Source organism: Haliaeetus leucocephalus, unplaced genomic scaffold (genome assembly GCF_000737465.1).
Source record: "Haliaeetus leucocephalus isolate CR32 unplaced genomic scaffold, Haliaeetus_leucocephalus-4.0 Scaffold451, whole genome shotgun sequence".
NCBI classification, from domain to species: domain Eukaryota; kingdom Metazoa; phylum Chordata; class Aves; order Accipitriformes; family Accipitridae; genus Haliaeetus; species Haliaeetus leucocephalus.
The window spans coordinates 4041163-4060308 of NW_010972887.1; the positions used below are offsets into that span (position 1 = coordinate 4041163).

General features: G+C 43.6%; 1 protein-coding gene across 1 annotated transcript; it reads left to right on the plus strand.

Moving 5' to 3' along the window:
* The first annotated feature begins 1169 nt into the window (after positions 1–1169).
* On the plus strand, positions 1170–13617 carry LOC104836532 (histamine N-methyltransferase-like). Its single transcript, XM_010575185.1, has 6 exons — positions 1170–1306; positions 2257–2309; positions 5790–5897; positions 9422–9552; positions 10136–10229; positions 13262–13617. Exons 1-6 carry the CDS (start codon positions 1170–1172, stop codon positions 13615–13617), a joined length of 879 nt encoding a protein of 292 aa, XP_010573487.1.
* The last annotated feature ends 5529 nt before the right edge of the window (positions 13618–19146 follow it).

Sequence of the window (19146 nt, forward strand, 5' to 3'; positions counted from 1 at the left end):
TTACTAATCATGTAACAGAATAAATACATTGTAGTTCTTCGGTATGGTGTGCCGGCTTTGTGGAGTTACCACCCGGCAGCCATCTCTGCGCAGATGTGAAATAAAGAAATATCTCGGCTCTGTTTGTAAGATTGGCTTGTTGTGCAGCGGCTACCCAGTTGTGGGACAACGCCGGCTGTGCTGGGAGCCAGGGTATGTCAGCAGGTGGGAGGCTTTTGCCCTTGGTTGCTGCACTTCAACAACAGGGCTTGGCTGGGGACAGTCCAAAGGGAGCAATAAAAATAACGAGAAGCGGTTGGGCTGTAACCGCTGCAGAAAAGCCAGAGGAGAGGGTAAGAGACACTGGTGAGATGTGGTGTGGTCCTTAAGGACGGGAGCCATGAGGATGAAGAGGGTTCCTCTTTCTCCTTGCCACTTAGGACAAGATACGATGGACTTAAAACTGCAGTTTAAGGGGGGATGAGCATATCTTTGTGGGCTTTTCAAGGCGCAGCCCGACATTTCCCGGTAGCGCACTCCGCCTCCCCTGCTCCCAAGTCTGTGTAAGCTGGGTTTAGCACAACATCCATTCCAGTAACTCACGTGGCTTTTGTGAATTAACTACTTAGCCCGTGGGAATCATACCATTATCTTCAGAGGAACTAGAAAAATAAAGAGTGCATTTATAAGGTTTTTATTGTTTTCACCCCACCATCAACATTCCCTTTAAGAACATCAAAAGATTAAAAAAACAGATAGAGACATCTGCCAGCATCTCTGGAGATGAGTGTTGCACTTTCTTCTAATCCAGACCAAGTCTTTGGAGCCTCTCCATGCCTTCAAGAAATAGGGGAATTTTTCTTTTATTTAAGAACCGTCTAAAGAACCTTTTACTGGGTTTTAACAGAGCCCTGTGTCAGCACAGTTAAAAAATGCTGGCATTTCCTCTGCGCAGATTAAAGATGATATATTACGCTTTGCTGCTCAAACCTGATTTACAGCTTCTGTTGCAAAATTGCATAATACTTTTTTAAGTGCTCTAAGGCGCAGCAGCAGGGCTGAGGACACAGAGCAAAGTCCGGGCACGTGCTGTTTTTTACCTCCTCCTGCATTTGTTATTCCTTCTCTAGGTCTGAAAGAAGAGCTGCAGGGAGCAACCTGTCCCCTCCTGCCTCCTTCTGACCCCCAGCATGGCATCGCCCATGAGGAGCTTGCTCACCGACCCCGCCAGATACCTCCAGGCTTTCCGCCTCTTCCTCACGAATTCGACCGAGCACCAGTGCATGCGGGAGTTCGTGGAGAGGCAGCTGCCGGCTGTGATAGCGAGGTAACGTGGAGGTGGCCACACTGAGCTGAAGGACAGCCTGGGGCATGGGCCCGTGGCAGTGACGGGCTTGGCCCGGCTCGGGGGGGGCTGCCTGCGAGAGGCAGATTGCTGTTCCCCACCGGCCACCCCGTCTGTAGGTCTCTGATAGGGCTTGGCTGGAGATTTCATTTACACATGCCACTGAATGGCTGCTCTTCGGGATGGAGCTTGCCTAGCAGGGAGGAGATAAGGCTGAATTGTTTCCTCGCATGCAAATGTAGCTTACCCTGAATCAACTCTAACGCATGAAAAATGTAATACTGGATATTATGTTCTAACATTAAATTTGATTGAAAGCATCTTTTTAAAGGTAATGTTTTCAGTTAATATTTAGGCTCTCTCCAGTATGTGTGAATAACGCTCCTGCTTTGCCTGCTGGTGTGTGTTTTTCGCTGGACCCCTCGCTTTCCGGGCTGGCTGGGGCAGCAAGCAGGTGGGATCAAATCCTGGTTCTGGGGAGGCCCTTCTCTGGGCCCAGGGTTTTATAGCTCTGCCAAAGCCTCGTTAAGGGATTTTGAAGGCATTACACTCTCCCTTTTTCCTCCCTATTTTGCAAAATGTGAAACTTCTACAAACAATTTCTAAGCTGCTGCTCCAGACCCAGGGACGTCTCTGGTCCTTGAAGCACAGACATGGAGAAGGCATGTATCTGCTGCTGCTTGTATGCACTCATAATAAAAGCAGAACTCCTCTACAAATTGCCAAAATAACTGGAAATCAGGAATCTCCAAAGAGCAGAGTTCTGAATCTGATCCCTCCTGCCAGCTCGCAGGCCCGCCTGTACATGTGCATGTGGCATTTGATTTTGTGCTGCAGATTTCAATCTTCACGGGTTCTCCAGTGCTTCACAAAATGGCTGTAACCCTCTCGACTGGGTAGCTCTCCTAAAATGTGTAAATAATGTTTTTCAGTATTGGAAACGGGAAGTCTACAATCAATATTCTAAGTGTTGGTGGTGGAGCAGGTATGCCATGAACTTCAATATTGATATGCGTTTCGCTTTTTTTTCAAAGAATAGAGGATTACAAATTGCAGAAAGGAGCAGAGTGGGAAATAAATAGGTATTTTCTTGTAAAGTCAGCTCCAGCAGCAGATGGCATTAGCTGGTGTGTGGCCACATCACCTGAACTGCTTGTGCCTCCCCACCCTGATTCTTGTATGTCCTCCACAAGAAACCTCCTTCTACACCATCGCTCCTTAAGGGCAGAGAGAGGCTTGAACCATAGGGTTTCTATGAAAAAAAATGCCATAATGTCTTAGATTCCTCAGAATATTAAATTTTTACTTACATTGCGATTATTCTCCCCTGTAACTATTTACTGAGGTGGTAACTCCCCATCATTGCTGCCTCCTGCCCTGCTACGTGACAGCTCTGCTGACCTCTGTTTTGCCTGTACATATTTGCTGACCACAGCCAATGCACAAGCTCTTCCTGGAGCTACTGTCCCCCAAAACACTAGAGCTGAACATAAATTCTGGAAGAAATCCAGAAGAAATCAGAAGAAATAAGTAAGTTCACTGCGTGGAAAAACAATACCAATAACATCAAGTGGCCTCTTCTCATTAAATTCTTGCTTAAGTAAGTTCCCCCCTAATTAAACGGTATGTTTTCCAATTCTGCTCTGCCCATTAAGTTATCAAACTTAAATTTTATATGAACAGTTAATTTAGTTTAAATGCTTTAGTCATACCATCTCCAAAGACTAATCTCAGCTTTGTCAATCTCTCCTAATAAGTAAAAAGAATTGTATGTAAATGGTGGGTGTCATTTATAAAACAGACAGTGTGACAGAGTAGGAACATTTCTCTCCAAACAAAGGCAACTATTCTTCTGCCAAAAAAAATATTTTTTTTTAACAGGAACACTTCACTTAGTGAGGTACTTAACTCCCTAACCAGGGACACTCCAGCTTAACAAGATGGACGTTCAATCAATAAAGTGCAGGCAAAGCTTGTTTTGTGATGTAAAAATCCCGAAATTACCAAAACCCTGCTGCTTGCCGGCTTGTTCCCATCACCAGTCCTTGGGTGGTCAGGAGGGAGCACATTCCCAAATCCCCGCAGCTATCCCTGGCTGATGTCGGAGGGCAGTGATGGAGCTGTTGCCCTGGCCCCATCCGCCCCTGTAGTTTGCAGGGAGGGAGCACAGAAGGAAAGCGTTTCCTTTCCACTTTTCCACCTCAAGAGACAAGCAAACCATTTAATGTAGCATCATATCCCATTACAGCCGCCCATCTACAGCGCCTGCCTTCGCCTACAGCCTTTGCCTTATTAAGTTCACACTCCAGCGCACCGCACTCTGTACCTTTAAAAACCATAAAAGTCATCAGCGCTGCTATAAAGTAGCAACTGTGCTATAAACTATCCCGTTACGTAAAATGTTTAATTAGAAACTTAATGGTGAACATAGTGGTAGCCTTTAAAAGGTAATTGTGTTGGAGAGTTTAAATAATTTGGATAGCCTAATTGCCAAATTGTTGATAATGCAAGCTGCCACAGATTTGACTGTAAAATGCCTCAGGACACTTGTTTGCATATAAAAGAGCTAACTGAAGTCAATTAAGGCTGTGGATTAAATTATGAATCAAAGGGGTGGTTTTTTTGGTTAAAAACAATACAAGGGTGGTTTGGCCACAGAAGAGTGGGAAGGAATATATTAACCTATCCGTGTATGGAAATGCAAAATTCAAATTTTTTTTATCAGGACTCGCACAGCCTTTCGAAGGGCTAATCCATTTTACAGAAAGTTGGTAAAGCAAACAGAAATCAAAATAGTGCCGTAGTTCATTACAAATTCTGTGTTCCCAAATTTTACCATGGCAGCTTGCAGATGACTGGCTTTGCTCAGATTTTTCAACAGAATACAGGGTTTGCAGTGGCAGCAAAGCTGCAGCTATTTCTGCTACTTCAGAAATTCAATTTCCCCTCCCTCAAAGAACGTGTTTGCACAGATGCCATGTAAATTTTGGTGTTATTAGTTGCTTCAAGAAAGACATGTAAGTCTGAAAAAATTGAACTCCTCACTTTTTCTGTTAAATTCTCAGGGCATTAATGAGCAGATGAGACCTGGGCTGGGGTGCTTGATTTTGACCCGTGGTGATGTGTGGTGGGGCCAGAAGCAGGCAGAGAGCATTTTGTAGTGAAAAGGACCCTGCTGGGGGAGGACCTGGTGTGCAGGGTTGAGCTCTGGGGAACACATTACGACTACTTCATCCCCAGTATTTTCCTTTTGTACTTCAAATCTTCTGTATAATGGAGCTAAAGCTGGAGTGGTGGGAGCCCAGGGGCACTGACAACCATGGGGCTGTGGAAAGGCTGGGCAAATACAGTGGGGCATCTCCCTCCACAGTCCCTCAGCAAGGGTTTGCTGGGTGATCCTCCATTCAGTACACAAGTTTGTTCATTTGTAGGGAATTTTATAACATGGAGTTGTGTGCAAGCGCAAGCTCATCTGTCAGGACAAAGCTCAATATTTGTCTGTAATGACCCCGGGATCAATTATCCACCATAGTTACCCTCTGCTTCACTCTTTCTACCTTAATTTATTCTTCTATTATTTTTTCCACCTAAAATTTATTGAAGCACAATAAGCAGAAGTGAGCCCTAAGAAAGCTAAGCAAGCCAGCCTGATATTGTCCCTGGACCCATGCCTCAGTCAGGAGCATCATCTCCCTGAGCTTCCTGTATTGCGGATGGGGAGAGGTGGCCAGGAGCAATGGCAGCTCTTTTAAAATTTTGAAATGTTTGATCTATTGGTAATTCCATGGGTGAAATAATTGCAGCTGGCCTGCACAGTGTCCAGACAGAACAATTCCTCACAAAAGCAGTACAGTCAGCTCTGGGGTATTCTGAAAACAGGGGTTAGATAAACACAAATGGTATGTGCACTATTCATTATATTTATGGAAAAAGTCACAGCACACCAAAGACAAACAGACGTGAGTGTTGTTTCTGATTCCAGTGTAAACACATATTCTCTTCTCCCTCACCCACGTGGCCTGGTAACCAGTGAGGCACTTGGCTAAAAATGCTCTTACTGACTCCTAAGAAATCCTGCCAGGTTGGCTGGTGACTTGGGACCATCGAAACCGGTACCATCAGAGTCATTTAGGATCTTCCCCGGGAAGTTAGGCCATGTCCAGAAAGTGTGAGGTCAAGCCATGTGCATGACCATGTCTGGTTTTCCCTTGGCACTGATGGTGGTAGTTGGAGAGGAGGAATGAAGATAGTTGGGACTGATATTTAATTTTTTCTCAAATCCTAGAGCTAAAACTTCAGTGGCAATCTGCTGAGAATACAAAGCAGCTACATGTGCCTGTGTGGTAACTTTTCTGTACATGAATGGCAGGCATCAGTCTTCAAAACTGGGGAGGTGATGATAGTGGAGATAACATTTGCCTGAGCTTTGCTTTCATCTTGGATTTCATGTCGCCTGCTTCCCTAGGTGAGATTGACCTGCTGATCCTGTCAAAACTACACGCCAGATACCCAGGGGTCACCATCAACAATGATGTGATAGAGCCAAGTGCTGACCAAATCTTCAAGTACAAAGGTATTTTTACATTAAATAAATTAGATTTACTTTAAGTATGCTAAATGCATTAAAAAGAGTTGAACGCTGGATGACCCCACATTCAAATGCTTTCTTTCAGAATTGGCTCTTAAATGAAAAAAGTCACTATTTTATGGTTTTTTTTGCCATCACTGCTCTTCAACAATGTTGAGTCTCTCATTAAAACCTTAGTCTCTCACACTGCAAATAACTCTGCATGGTAAATGCTTGGACTTTAAAAGCTAAGCAAGGTGGGAACTGATGGGCGATTCTATGGGAATAAAGTAAAATCCCCACATTTCAGAAAGTTTTTATCCTTCAACTTGCACTGAATCAGGATCCTTCCTCAACATCAAAGAGAAAATTTTCATGTCTCATGGTAATTCTCACATATCTTAAAAATCATTTCCAAATAACAAATAGCTAAACCTCACAGTGTTGCACTAAATTAGTTACCAACATTTGAATTAGAAAGCGTGGAAAGGAAAGCAAGATGGATAGAAAGACTTTTGCCATGTGCTCTGTGGCTTAGAGCTTGTTTCCTTCCACCAACCCAAAGTTCTGAGCAGCATTCATGAAGGAAAGCCAAGCATTTCCCAAGGAGGATTGAATGTTAGCAGGGGTGCTTTGGTCAAATTGCCCTACAAAGCGAGCATTAAATATCAATCCACAGTTTGATTATTACTGGATTAACACCTACCAGGCTTTACCTTAGCAGTTAATTATGGTCGTGTATGGAGGTGACACCAGCTACGCTGCACAGGCTGTGAGCAGCCCCGAGCAGAGCACACCTTGCCGGAAAGCGGCTGCTGAATGGATGTGGCAGTAATGAATGAATGTTGTCAGCAGCCTGCATTGTTGGAAATGCTCCAAACCATAGTAAATACCAGACTGTAAAACCACGCTGTAAATCTCCAACTCTTACTCTTGTTTAAGTCCTTAAAAATGAAGCATTCCTAGGATGAAGCAACTTGTGGAAGTTGAAGGAAAAAAACCCCAAATAGTAACAATCCCTTTCTCCCTGCAGTGGGGGAGTTCAGAGTCACTGGAAGCACCAAAGGCTCCTACGAAATACAGCATTTTTTTTATATCTGTCTCTTTATTACATGGACCTGATCTTTGAAAAGATGGCTTGTGCAAAATCCCAGGAGCTTTTACATTGCTCCAGGCTGAGATAGTGAAGGATGGGCAACAGAGCATCTGCTCTGTTTATAAGACAGTTCGGGCACTTGCACATAGCATTTCTGTCCTGTGGGCTATCAACCATAGGCTATGTGAGACTGGATTTGCGCTGAATCTTCCTAGTGGTCCCACCACCTACCACCAAGTAACTGACAGTCCTATACTACTTCAGTGAGTTTCTTTAGAGAAGAAAGTTAAAGAAAATATAAGACATTGTCCTTATTTTAAGTTTTATGCTAAACTAGAAATGAAATATTCATCTGAATTTCTTTCTTTAAACTTTCTTATTTGGTAATTAAACATGTCCCCAGTAGGTATCATTAATTAGGTTTCTGAGCCCTAAGATTTTCCAGGGAGAATTGGAAACATTATCTGCGCCTCTGAGGATTCAGTAGTTATGTTTTCTGCCTAACCAGATACTTTCTCCTTGGGAAGGAGAAGCCAAGCTCACAAGAGAAACTTCATACTGGGATGTGCAGTGACGACAAACTGAGGTTTCTCTTAGGCTGCATCGTATGACGGAGGCTCTCCTCAAAGTCCCGTGGCCAGGCTGTGGCTTTCCTTCATTCCTGGTCCATGTCCAGGTGAAGTCCCTTGGTGACCACGGCTGGAGTGTTGGCAGCCCCACAACTGAGCCGTGTTGCCATTGCCTGCACGGCACGGCACGACTGCAGGCAGTCCAGTTTTGATGGCACCCATCAAGGGCACACGACCAGCTTCTGACCCAGACAACAATCTGGGTTGAACCCAGGAGAAAATTAAAGAAAACTTTTCAAAATAGTTAAGGTGATACATTTTGGCTTCAGGTGAATCTTTGGGCAGAAACTTCCCATAATCAGAATGAGTTTGCCCTTTCTGAAATTTTGACTTTAAAAGCCCACCCTGGCAAGCAATTCAGTTTTCTTCCTCGTGCCTCCTCACAGACTGTCTAGCAATTGAATTGAACCAGATTGCACCAGATTATTTGTGATGGTGATATGAACTGCTGCTGAATGGAGCCTGAGTTTAAAACAGCAAATTAAATCTGAACTGCAAGCGCCGGGGCCAGTGACTGATAAATGGAAGTGAACAGAGTAGCAGCAGCAGCAGCTGAAAGGGGTGGCCCATTTCCAGCCATACAAGAGAGAAGATAAGCACTGATGGAGCATTTCTCATCTGTCCAACGGGGATATGTCCTAATCAGAGCCCAAAAGGAGAAACATTGTGATTAGTGGTGTAAAGGCGCTGGTCTTAGCAAATCATGTTGTTTTGAACATGTGTTCTGTAGCTAGGGCTCAGTCTGCCTTTGGGCCATTTAAGTTTTAAATTTATGTTAACTCCAGCAAAGCACAGGAATCACATCAGGGCTAGTTTTGTCCTGGAGCAATCCTGAGCGCCAAGCAGGAGCGCAATGAGATGAGCTCCATATGCCAGCAGATGGACATTAGTATTCCGGCAACCCCTAAATTATGAAATGATCTCTCAGTTTTGCTCCCATAAAAAGCAAAGAAATGCAGTGATGAACCAGGCCCTTGGTATAACTTATTCCCTGAATCCACTTCTCCATCTCTCTGCTTTCCTCAGTTGCTGGATGTGCATTGTATCGAGGTCTGAAAAGATGCCCTGTGTCACTCTTTATACTAGTCTTTGTTTTAAAATGCTATTATCCCTTCTACCTGAAGCAGTTGCCCAAAACTGTGGGCTTTTGAAAAATTATCTGAACACAGCAGAAGCCAAAAGTCAAGACATGGGTCCTTGCTCAAGGAGCAAAGCTCCTTCCCCCTCCCACCATCCCTGTGACACATTCCCAGAGTGAGCCATTTGCTTTCTCTGCCCTTCTCCAGCTTTTAATTGCGCTTCTCTCCAAAACATCCGTCCTCGAGTGCCTATATTTATTTGTTCAGTCTCTGGAAAACCCTTCACCATGGCCTGGCTTCTGCTCAGCCATGTGGGTCTTGTGTGTCACCTAAGCAAAGGGGCCATCAGCTCTTCTCCCCTTTGGCAGGAAAAGTGCTGCTTGTGGCCTCATAACTGTTTATCCCAACCGATAGGTTTTCATTCAGCTTGAGCCAGTCATGGGGAAGAGTTTCTTTTTTTTTTTTTAATCAGGTAAAGACTAGAGGAGCCCAAATGAGGGTGCAAAGGGCAAAGCATTAGACCCTCTTAAGACTTCATCCTAGAAAGACCTTTACAACCACTTTCTCACATACAGGCTCAAGGTTTTAAATATTCCACTGCTGTGTTAAACTGGTAGCAAAACTCTCTACCTAAATATGAATTTTGGATGTATTAAAGCTCCGAATGGAAATGGATCCCGTATTTGCAATTGATATAACTCTGTTGTGCCTTCTCCTATATTTTAGAGCGTGTGGCTGAGACATCAAACCTCGAGAATGTAAAGTTTACCTGGCATGAGGAGACAGCTTATGAATATGAAAGTCGAATGAATGCAGAAAAGAAGGCTAAAAAATGGGACTTCATTCACATGATCCAGGTAAAAGTCTCTGCAAAGTAAATGTTGTCAAAGACTTGGCTGTTAAAAGTATGCATGAAGTATGTGACCTCATTATCCACTCTAAGGGGGAGAAAGGAGAGTTTATCTCCCTGTAATTTAAAGTGCTTAAGCATAAGTGAACTGCAAAAATGAAAGATGAGTTACAGCAAAGCAACTTTGAGCACAGTAGTCCTATTAACCAGGCTGTGGGTGGCAGTCAACTAAAAATATACTTCAACTAGGGTTTTCAAAGCTCCTCATCCTCTGTGTGAATTGCCTTTGTATTTCCAAGTTTACTGAAGCCATTACAAACCATCTTCATTGCTAAGAAAGGCAAATCTTTTGGTCTCAGGTTAATGAATGAACATGAGCTTGGTCCTGGGAGAGCCAGAGAACAGGCAACGCAGTGACAGCCCCAAGCTTGCAGAGTGAGCCCACTGCCCGCTCTTGTGCTAATGCATCTTGTCATCCTGCTGCTCTTTCATTGAGATTGCCCCCATTTGGTTTCTTTTACCTAGTGATACCAGTTATAATATTCACCAGGACTGCACCGTATCTCTGTAAACATCTCTGCTCTTTCCAGATGCTGTATTATGAGAAAGACGTCCCAGCAACTATCCGGTATTTCCACAGCCTCCTGGAAGCGCAGGCAAAGCTCCTCATTATCCTGGTATCAGGTGAGAGCTGCTCCACCAGTGCTGCTCAGTCAGGCAAAAGCCATGAGGACCCTTGGGGTTCCTGCAAGTTCAACACAGGCCAGCTAGAAACCAATGCACATTTTTATTTAAGACATGCTTTATCACATATAGAGGTGTACTGGCTGCATAATAAATAGTGTCCACTCATCTACATCCATTGAAATCTGCACGCCATCTATGTCTACGCAGCTCCATGCTGCAGGTTGTAAAGCTGAAGGCTTTGTAAGCCAGCAATCCATGCCATGGACACAAAACGCCTTTCTCTCGCCTTCTGCCCTTTGCCGTCCTACAGCCTGGCCAGTGATGGACTGCAACAGAGAGCCCTGAAGTGGGCAAGAGGCTCCATCCCACGGCTCTCACTCATAAGAGCTCCTTCAGCCTCTGCTATTTTCTGTAAAAGGCTTTTCAGGCTGGGCACCGCATTTTCTCGCTCCTGGAGACTTGCAGCATTAAGCGAACGGCTACGACAGGGCTCGGCTATGCCATACAGCAGGTGTTAGAGCACATATGGTTCATTTTCTTCTCAAACTGCCCATTTCCTTAATATCATCATTTTGGGTGGAAAATGGCATTCTTAGGCCGTTTCAGATCTCAAAGAGATGCTCTGTGGTCAATCCAGCAGGAAAATGCTGGGGCAGAGTAAACAACCTCTTAATAGTGTAGGCAAGGTTTTCTAGGGATACTGCAATGGTGGGGTCTAATTTGATTCTAGAAAGCCTTTAATTTGCCTCACAAGCTATGCAAATTTTTGTCATGTAAACAGTCACATCTGATAGTTTTGTCAGGGATATTAAGTTCAGAAGTTTAAGCTTAATTTTTTATTGAATTTGGCCATGTCTGCAACCTGTAATGTTTGATGAAGTTCCTTTTTTGTGTTCATGCAGTGTCCACAACAGGGTAATGCTTCTCTCACCTGAATTTATTAAAACTATTTTTCTCCAAAATGTTTTTGGTTTAAAGTATTTTCAAGCAGTTCACTACAAGAAATCTGTATTTTAAATGATCTGAGTTACTGTCCTTGTTCTTTGGCTGAATAAGAATAGATCAGACTATTGCTGATTACCTGTGCATGGTTAATTGAAGTTCTTTTCCAGTTGCTTAACCTGTCCCTTTGGATATTCACAAAATGTGAATACAGGGAGCAACACCTGTCTATTCAAAATTAATGTGATTAAAAATCTGAATTACTGAAAAGTATTTGAAGTCCTTTCTGGGCCAGGTGACCCTGGGTTTTGTGATGGAGCAAAATGGAGCAGAAATTGCTGGGGTCAGCAAGAAAGCAGGAGAGAGGAGTAGAGCTCACAATAGCAGAGAAGAAAGGGGAAAACCTTGGGGGAAAGAAGAGTGTAGAGAGGGGAAGGAAGTAGTGCTATGAAAATGAGCACTGAAGCAAAAAGAGGTACTGAAAGATAAGCAGAACAAAGCTCATTTCAAAAAAATGAAGGTAATGTCACCTCCAACACAAACACATTAGGATGTGTTAATTAAAAACCAGTCTGGGAAGAGGATTGATAGGAGAGGGCTTGGTCAGTTGGTGAGGATTGCAATCCTCCTGCTCCGTCCCTGCCGGGAGAGCAGGCGAGTTGCAAGAGCTATGCAGTGTTATTTTTAACACATTTAAAAAATCTGTTTACATCGCCTTGAAAACAAAAGTAGTGCCATATGCTGAGTCTATTGAGAGCTATTATAATAATGCTGCATTCAGGTAGTGTATAATTGCTCGGCACAGAGATGGCACTGAGTCACACAACACTGACACCAGCAAATTTTCTGCAATTAGTGCTCTGCATTCAATTTCCACCAGGTGAAAGAAAATATTGTAGCCTCTCTTCGAAACACCAAACTGTTTATTTGACTATAAATAACTGTTTGCAGATAAAGCATTTGCAAAACCGCCGAGCAACTGGTTTTAGTAGTTACGCAGATTTATAGTCATAACTCTCAAGAGCTGCTCATTAGGCTCAAAGTTATTTTCATCCCGTCCAGTCATTCTGGATGATCCTTTTATAAATGATTTATAGCAGAAATGCTGAATCAGAGATCCAGGCTGAGGGAAAAGAAAGTTGTGAAGACATATCTGGGGAGTTTTCAGCTTACCCAGCTGGTTTTCTTTGTAAAATGTCCCGTGAGAAGGGGTGCATGCACAAGCACGGGCTTGGCATGGGCTCAGTTCTGGAGGCGATTGCAGCACGACAAGAGCGTTTTCCTTCCTCCCTCTTCATCTTCGCACACCCAAATAGTACGCAGCCAAAACATCCTTCTGGCGCCACTGGGGAGGTCTGCTTGGGGTGAAGGGCAGCCCTCTCATTGCCCGTGCTCAACAGTGTGTAAGCGTGATGGGACCGAAGGCTGAAGGCTGGGAAGGCGGTACAGCTTCATCCCAGGCTCTCTCCATCTCACCCTTTTCTCCACCACACACCCAGCTACAGGGGCAATGATCAGGGTTTTGCACCTCATGTGTTTCACATAGCAGAGAGATAGTTTACTGGTAATAAGTGTTTCAATGAAGCTCACATGTAGCTCAACCATGAAGTAATTGGGTGAAGGAATAGGAGAGGATTTGGTCTTCCGAACAGGCAGCTGAAATCTAGGGAATAGTTTAAATCAAGAAGATGACACTGAATAGCTGGTGTTCAGCAGGTGGACTACAGGAGGATGTCCCGGCCAGAGATTGCCTGTGTGCATGGAGCAGAGGGGTGCAGCCTGTTGGGAGTGGAAGCGGGGAAGGATTAAGTGCACTGAGCTGCTCTGGCCTCAGCTGGGGGCTCAGTAGGAGGTGCTGGAGCTCTGGGGTAGGTAACGTGTCCATCCCCTCCTGCAGCCCCCAGCCCCGAGGCAGAGAAGCAGGGAGGCAGCCGTCTCCACCACACCCCAGGACACACGTCCCAACTCTGGAGAGATCCCACTTGCAATGAGGGCAACAGCTTAAAAAAAAAAAAAAAAAAAAAAAAAATTGTTCAAATAGTGTTTTTCCTTATTCCTGAGCATTTTTCTGGTGGTTTATCTCTCAGAAACCAGCGGCTGGGAAATGCTGTGGAAGAAGTATGGGTCTTCCTTCCCTTTAGATGATCTCTGCTCTTACGTTTCCTCTGCTGACATCAAAAGGATACTGGATTCAGCTGGGCTGAAGTACCAGCTCTACGAGCTCCCATCCCACATGGACATAACGAGCTGCTTTATTGAAGGGAACAAGGATGGGGAGCTGCTGCTGGATTTCCTGACAGAAACTTGTGAGTTTTCTAAAAATGCTCCTCCTGAACTAAAGCATCAGGTAATGGAAGATTTAAGAAAGCCTGAATGCAGTGAAAAAAGAGATGGGAAGGTGCTTTTTAATAACAACCTGAGTGTAATAGTAATTGAGCCATGAGTTAACCTCTTCTTGCTTCTTGATCCAAAGCAAATAGTCAGATACAAACTGTTAACAGCTGAAATATGTTTTTCATACTTTATACATGGCTTAGTTTACTTCAGTACTGATATATAATTTTTGGAGCCTGTTAAGAAATCAGTATTAATACCTGTTGTTATAAGTGAGCTTTAATACCCATTTAATTCTGCACTAATCTATGAATGTGTGACTCACTAAGCAGTTAATTGTGCTTTATCGTATGGAAGTTGTATAATCTGAGGTAACTCAGACCATCCACTCAGGCACTGCAGAAACCTAACCATTTCCCAAGAAATAATCAAGAACTACACGTCATTTCATCATCTTAATTTAAAAATTCTACAGACCAAATAAGCAAATTAAAGCTTCTCAGTGCAGCTGGCAAGAGTGGAAGCGCAGAACGACAGACCATTTGGGTGGCTGCTCAGTGGGATTTCTTGAGCTTGCTGTGACTTCAAAATCTCATACCTCCAGTTACTGTGAAAGTGGCCTCACACCTTCTGCATGTGTGATGGTTGCCTGCTCCTGCCTCCACAGCCAACTCCATTTAATGGCACTGCTTCCCTCTCCCGGTATTTTCACTTTATTTTTATGATGGTGCGTCTGCAGGGCGATTTGTGGACCAGGTCCGTATTGGCACTGCAAGAGCGAAGGGATTGAAGGTGGCCGAGGCACAGCAGTGGTAACAACAGTCCTGGAGAGGTGGATTTCACTAATGAGCCCTGATGCAAAGCCTGTCTTAGGAATCGGCTACTGCTGTCACGTAGGGCTTTCTGGCATTTTTAGCTGAACACGCAAACCTCCTGGCTGCAGCCTTTCACTAGCCTGGCAGCAAGGGCCATGCCTGGAAGATGTAAAAATAAACTCTGATGCCAGTCTGGCAGGTTTCTCTGGGATTTGTTTCATTTCCAATGGGGTCACATCAGGTAAATCTGTTCAATATATAGTATAGGATGTTCAGAAAGAAGACACTTCACCTCCTCAGTCCCTTCTCCATGTTGGGCTGTCTCCACTCCAGTAGTTGATGCATTTGTTTTGCTAAATGATTTTATGGTTTTAAGAAGTGTTATGCTCTCTACAAGGCACAACGCATAGCAGAACACAATATAGTCACTTGAATGAATTTAATAGTCTGAATACTCAGTTTATTCAGTGAGACAGGTGTGATTTCTGGCATTGAAATAATTTGATTCAGTGTGGAAATGGTTTACTTTAGGTAATGCTTTAGCTGCAAGAAATTATGTTTTATTTTTGCATATACATTTCTGATACAATATAGATTATTAAAGATTTGAAGTGATTTACAAGAGAATGTGTTGGGCATTAATAGCTATTTATATTCATTTTAATGTGAATTATTTGAAACACACACTTCTCCTAGTGATCAAATATTAACTCCAGTGTATTTTAGAATGCGTCCATGATATTTCTCAGCTGTTGAACAGAACAAAACCTATTACCGCTTTTACACAGTGCTACGTACAGATTGTTGCATTAGAAGACCTCAGTATACCTGTAAGCTGCTATGGTGACATGGCAAAGTGGGAAAGAAAGAAAATCTCTCATTAGGACAGATTGCTGCATGCATTTCTAATGGGAAACAAATTAAAGTTAAAATTATTTTTGTAGCTCTTTTGTGCTGTCAGTGACCTCTTCTAAATGGTGTGTGGGAAGGAGGTGACTGCTGAATATTGCCACATCAACCCTGTCAGGACTGACGTATCTTTGGGAGCCACAGAAATACCAGAACAAAAAAAAGAAAAAAGAAAAACCCAGCAACAAGATGCATGTGCATGTCCTGTTGTTTTCTGGTTTAGCAGAGGTAAAAAATATAAGGAAAAAGCTTTTTAGAGTTTTGGGAGGAGGTTTGTTCTGGAAATTTGGGAGAGAGCAGGAAAGGTGCAGAACAGCAGAGGTGATCTGGACAGAAGAGAGGAGGATATGACCACACACACACAAAAAAAAGGAGATTCAGTGTGAATGCACGTGAGAGCTCCTTCCCCTCTTTAATCAGAATGGGAGAGGCCGGGGAGAGGGAGCGCTTGCTGGGTGCATGGTGTTGCACAGGGTCTTATTTAAAAGCAGAATTTGCTGGGGGAAAAAGCACTTTCACCCCAGGCTGGAGAAGGAAACTCCTTATCTGAAACCAAACACGCCAGAGCTGTCCTCTGCCACCGCTTTTGCTTCTGAGGAGAATTTCATTAAAAAATGGGGGGGAATACAGTAAACTTCATTCTGTGTATGCAGCTGCTTCCATTAAGGGGCTGGGGGAAAACTGAATCAGAAGAGCACCCTTAAGGGATAAATTATTTTTAATTTTAAATTTGTAACACATGCATTTCCAAGAAGTACTGTAAGTATTATTTAGTAGGAAATGAGTGTGGGGAAGCACAATTTTATGCTCATTTGACCATAAAAACTGAAGGAGTTCTTGTAAATCTCTCAAACAACTTCCTAATAGACTGAAGAACCACATTTTCATGTGAGAATCACCCTTAATTGTACGGCAAGATACAGCTCTTCCAGAGCATGTTTAGGGAGTCCAATCTGTCCGTGAACTGGGATTTACACAGCACTTTTGAGCTTACCTGTGTACTTTCTGTACCAAATTAATTGTTTTCCTCTCAGAAAGTCTGCCTTATCTCAACCAGCAGAAATTTCTTCCAAAAGCACATCTCCAGCCCAGCCTTGGTCTTTGCAAACCCCCAGGTGGATGTGTGGACCAATGGGATGGGTCTTCCTCACTTGCACCCCTAGAAAGTGAATTTTTAGGGTTTATACAGAGGTTCCCTGAGAGCAATCATCTTAAACCAGCATAACACTGATTGAAACAAGCTGGGCGTCAAGCTACCTGTATTAAAAATATGCCAGAAATGATCCTGCAAGTCCTTCATGCATGTGTGCCCCTTTCTGGCTAAATACGTCTTTCAGATATGAAGGGTAAACATTATGCAGAAACGTGACTCTGGGTAAATGCAACCCTTAACATTGCATCTATGCATTCATCAGAGACGGTTCTGAAGAGTGTTTGTTTCTAAATTGGGAGACAACCTTTTTTCTTTTCATTTCACAGGCACATAAACCTGGAATATACAGATTATATTACAGGTACAGGAGAAAAAACCCGGAGGGAGGGAGGGAGGGAGGAGGAGGAGCACCTCTCCTTTGAAATAGCAGGCAAACACCCAGGCCTGTGTCCCTCTGATAAGTAAGCGTGAGCTCGTGGCTCTGATGCTACGTCAGGTGATTATTTCCCAAAGTAAATCCCGCGGGAGGTTTGCTGTGCAGGGAAGGCAATGGCCCGGCGTCCACGGATGAGGCATGGCTTTGGAGCGATGTCACGCGGGAAGGCTGGGGGAGAGAAAAAGTGGGGGAGGAAAAGGCTGACCCCCTCCAAAGGAGCCCGGTCTTCACCTATAGGTCCCCTCCGCATCGAACGCATCTGCCTGAGCAGCTTCAGGGCTGCTACTTTAAACCGTACGTAGAGAAATATTCTCACTGTTCTGTTAATTACAACAGCAGATTGAACAAATGCACTTGCAGCTCTGCTGCTGTCGCCATTTCTACATCAGTGTAATTCATGCTTGCAGCCCATGATAGGATTTTTTAATGTCATTACACAGTAGGGCAAAGTCTTCATTTTTAATAAAAATACAAATGCTAAAATGAAATGGATTAATATCTAATTTTACATCTTCATTTACATGATGTGCAAAATTATCTTAAATATTTGTTATGGATGGAGTGGCTTTCCACCAATTTAGGCTTTTTTTTCGTACTGGAGAATGTTAACATAAATTGTAGCATAAATCATTGCCTTGTAGAGTACCAGAAGGCGCATATAAAAACCCATATCTTTACTGCACATATTTCCCATTAACCATAATCTATTAGTAATTGAAGTTCATTACAAATTCTTGTAGACTTTATTGCTATCATGCTGCATGACATAGTGAACCTGGCTTGCATAACAAGAAGTCCTTGCTGGGAAATATCCTATTAACAATGACTGTGCATTTGTCATTGTGATAATAAATCCAAAGCTGCTTGTAGATTATAAATTATTGCGGCGCCATTTCCACTGTTGTAGTTTAAAAGTTTTGTCAGCACTTCCATTTTAAACCCTGCTTTACAGGCAGTTATAACTTGACCATAAAAATCTGCAGCAAGCTGAATCTCGACTTACAAGGTCTCAGTCCAAGAGCGTGTTTCTTCCCCAGTGAGATGCATATTTCTTCCACAGGAAAATCTTAGAAGCGGAAGCTGTGTTTATGACAGATTTTTTCTTCTGCATTTGCATAGCTTCTAATTGGAAAAACCAGGCCATTTGACAAGCAATTTGTCCATAATCTTTCAAAAGATTTTGCTAGGATTTAAAAATATATCAAGACAAAATGATGGGAGGCAGGCTGATCTGAGTGTTCACTGGTTTAGCACCTGAAAAAGCCTCAATCCTTACCTCCAGGTGCCACAGACTTTGGGGAGGTATTGGGCAAACCCCGCTTCTCTTCAAAGGAGAAACTGAAGAGAAATGATGCTACCCACATGCCTTGCAAAGGTGTTTTGAGGATTAATGACTAACGCTGAAGTTCTGGCATCCACTCAAGTCATCCTTCATCATGTCTATGCAATTCTTTGAGCTCTATATAGGTTTTAAGTGTTATTAAAAGAAAATTGCCATAGAGTTGAACTTTAAGTGTTAATTATGACTCGAGATATAAATGACATCAGGTCAAATCTTTTACAATTTACCTCCGTAATTGACTTCAGCTCGCTACACCAGGGGATATCTATCTAGCTGAATGCGTCTGTCTATCATATTTCTCAAGTCCCTATAGCAATGCATCCAGTTAGCTGGACGTACCCATTATGCCTCAACTGCTCCTAAATAGTGTAGGATGAAGCCTTCACCTCCCTGAAATTACCAGGAGAACTTTCCCTCCCACCAGCAAGGCCAGGTTTTAACATCATCCTGCAATACATGCTCTGTCTTGAAGCACTGCTCGTGTTTTCATGGAGCGGGTAATGAATTTTGCAGCAAGTACAATAATCGTCTTTTCACATCAATAGTGTCTTCTATCGCAACATGCCCCAAATTGCTTTAAAATCTTGATATGCAAAACCACTTTCCTTACCACTGAGGTGCAGCAACCTCCTGGGTGAAATTCAGCAGCTGTTGGATGGTTCACAGCACCGTTTCACAGCAATTTATGGCAGGATAAGGAGGAGGAGGGGGCTGTCTGCAGTGGAAGTGGCAATGCCAAGGAGCAGAAAGCAGTTACCCAGGCTGGCACTGAGCAGGCGCATGGGCGCTAACATGTCTCCTCTGGCCAAAATTGCCATCAGCTTACTGCTTCCCCTTTTCCTCAGTGGTGGAGTGGTGGGACGCTGGGCTGGGACATAGGGCTGGCTCAGGATGAAGCCCACCTGCCCACCACCACCCTGGCACATCCAACAGCTCATGTTGGTGGTGGGATCAAGAGTGTCTACCATCAGTGGGCTTGACAC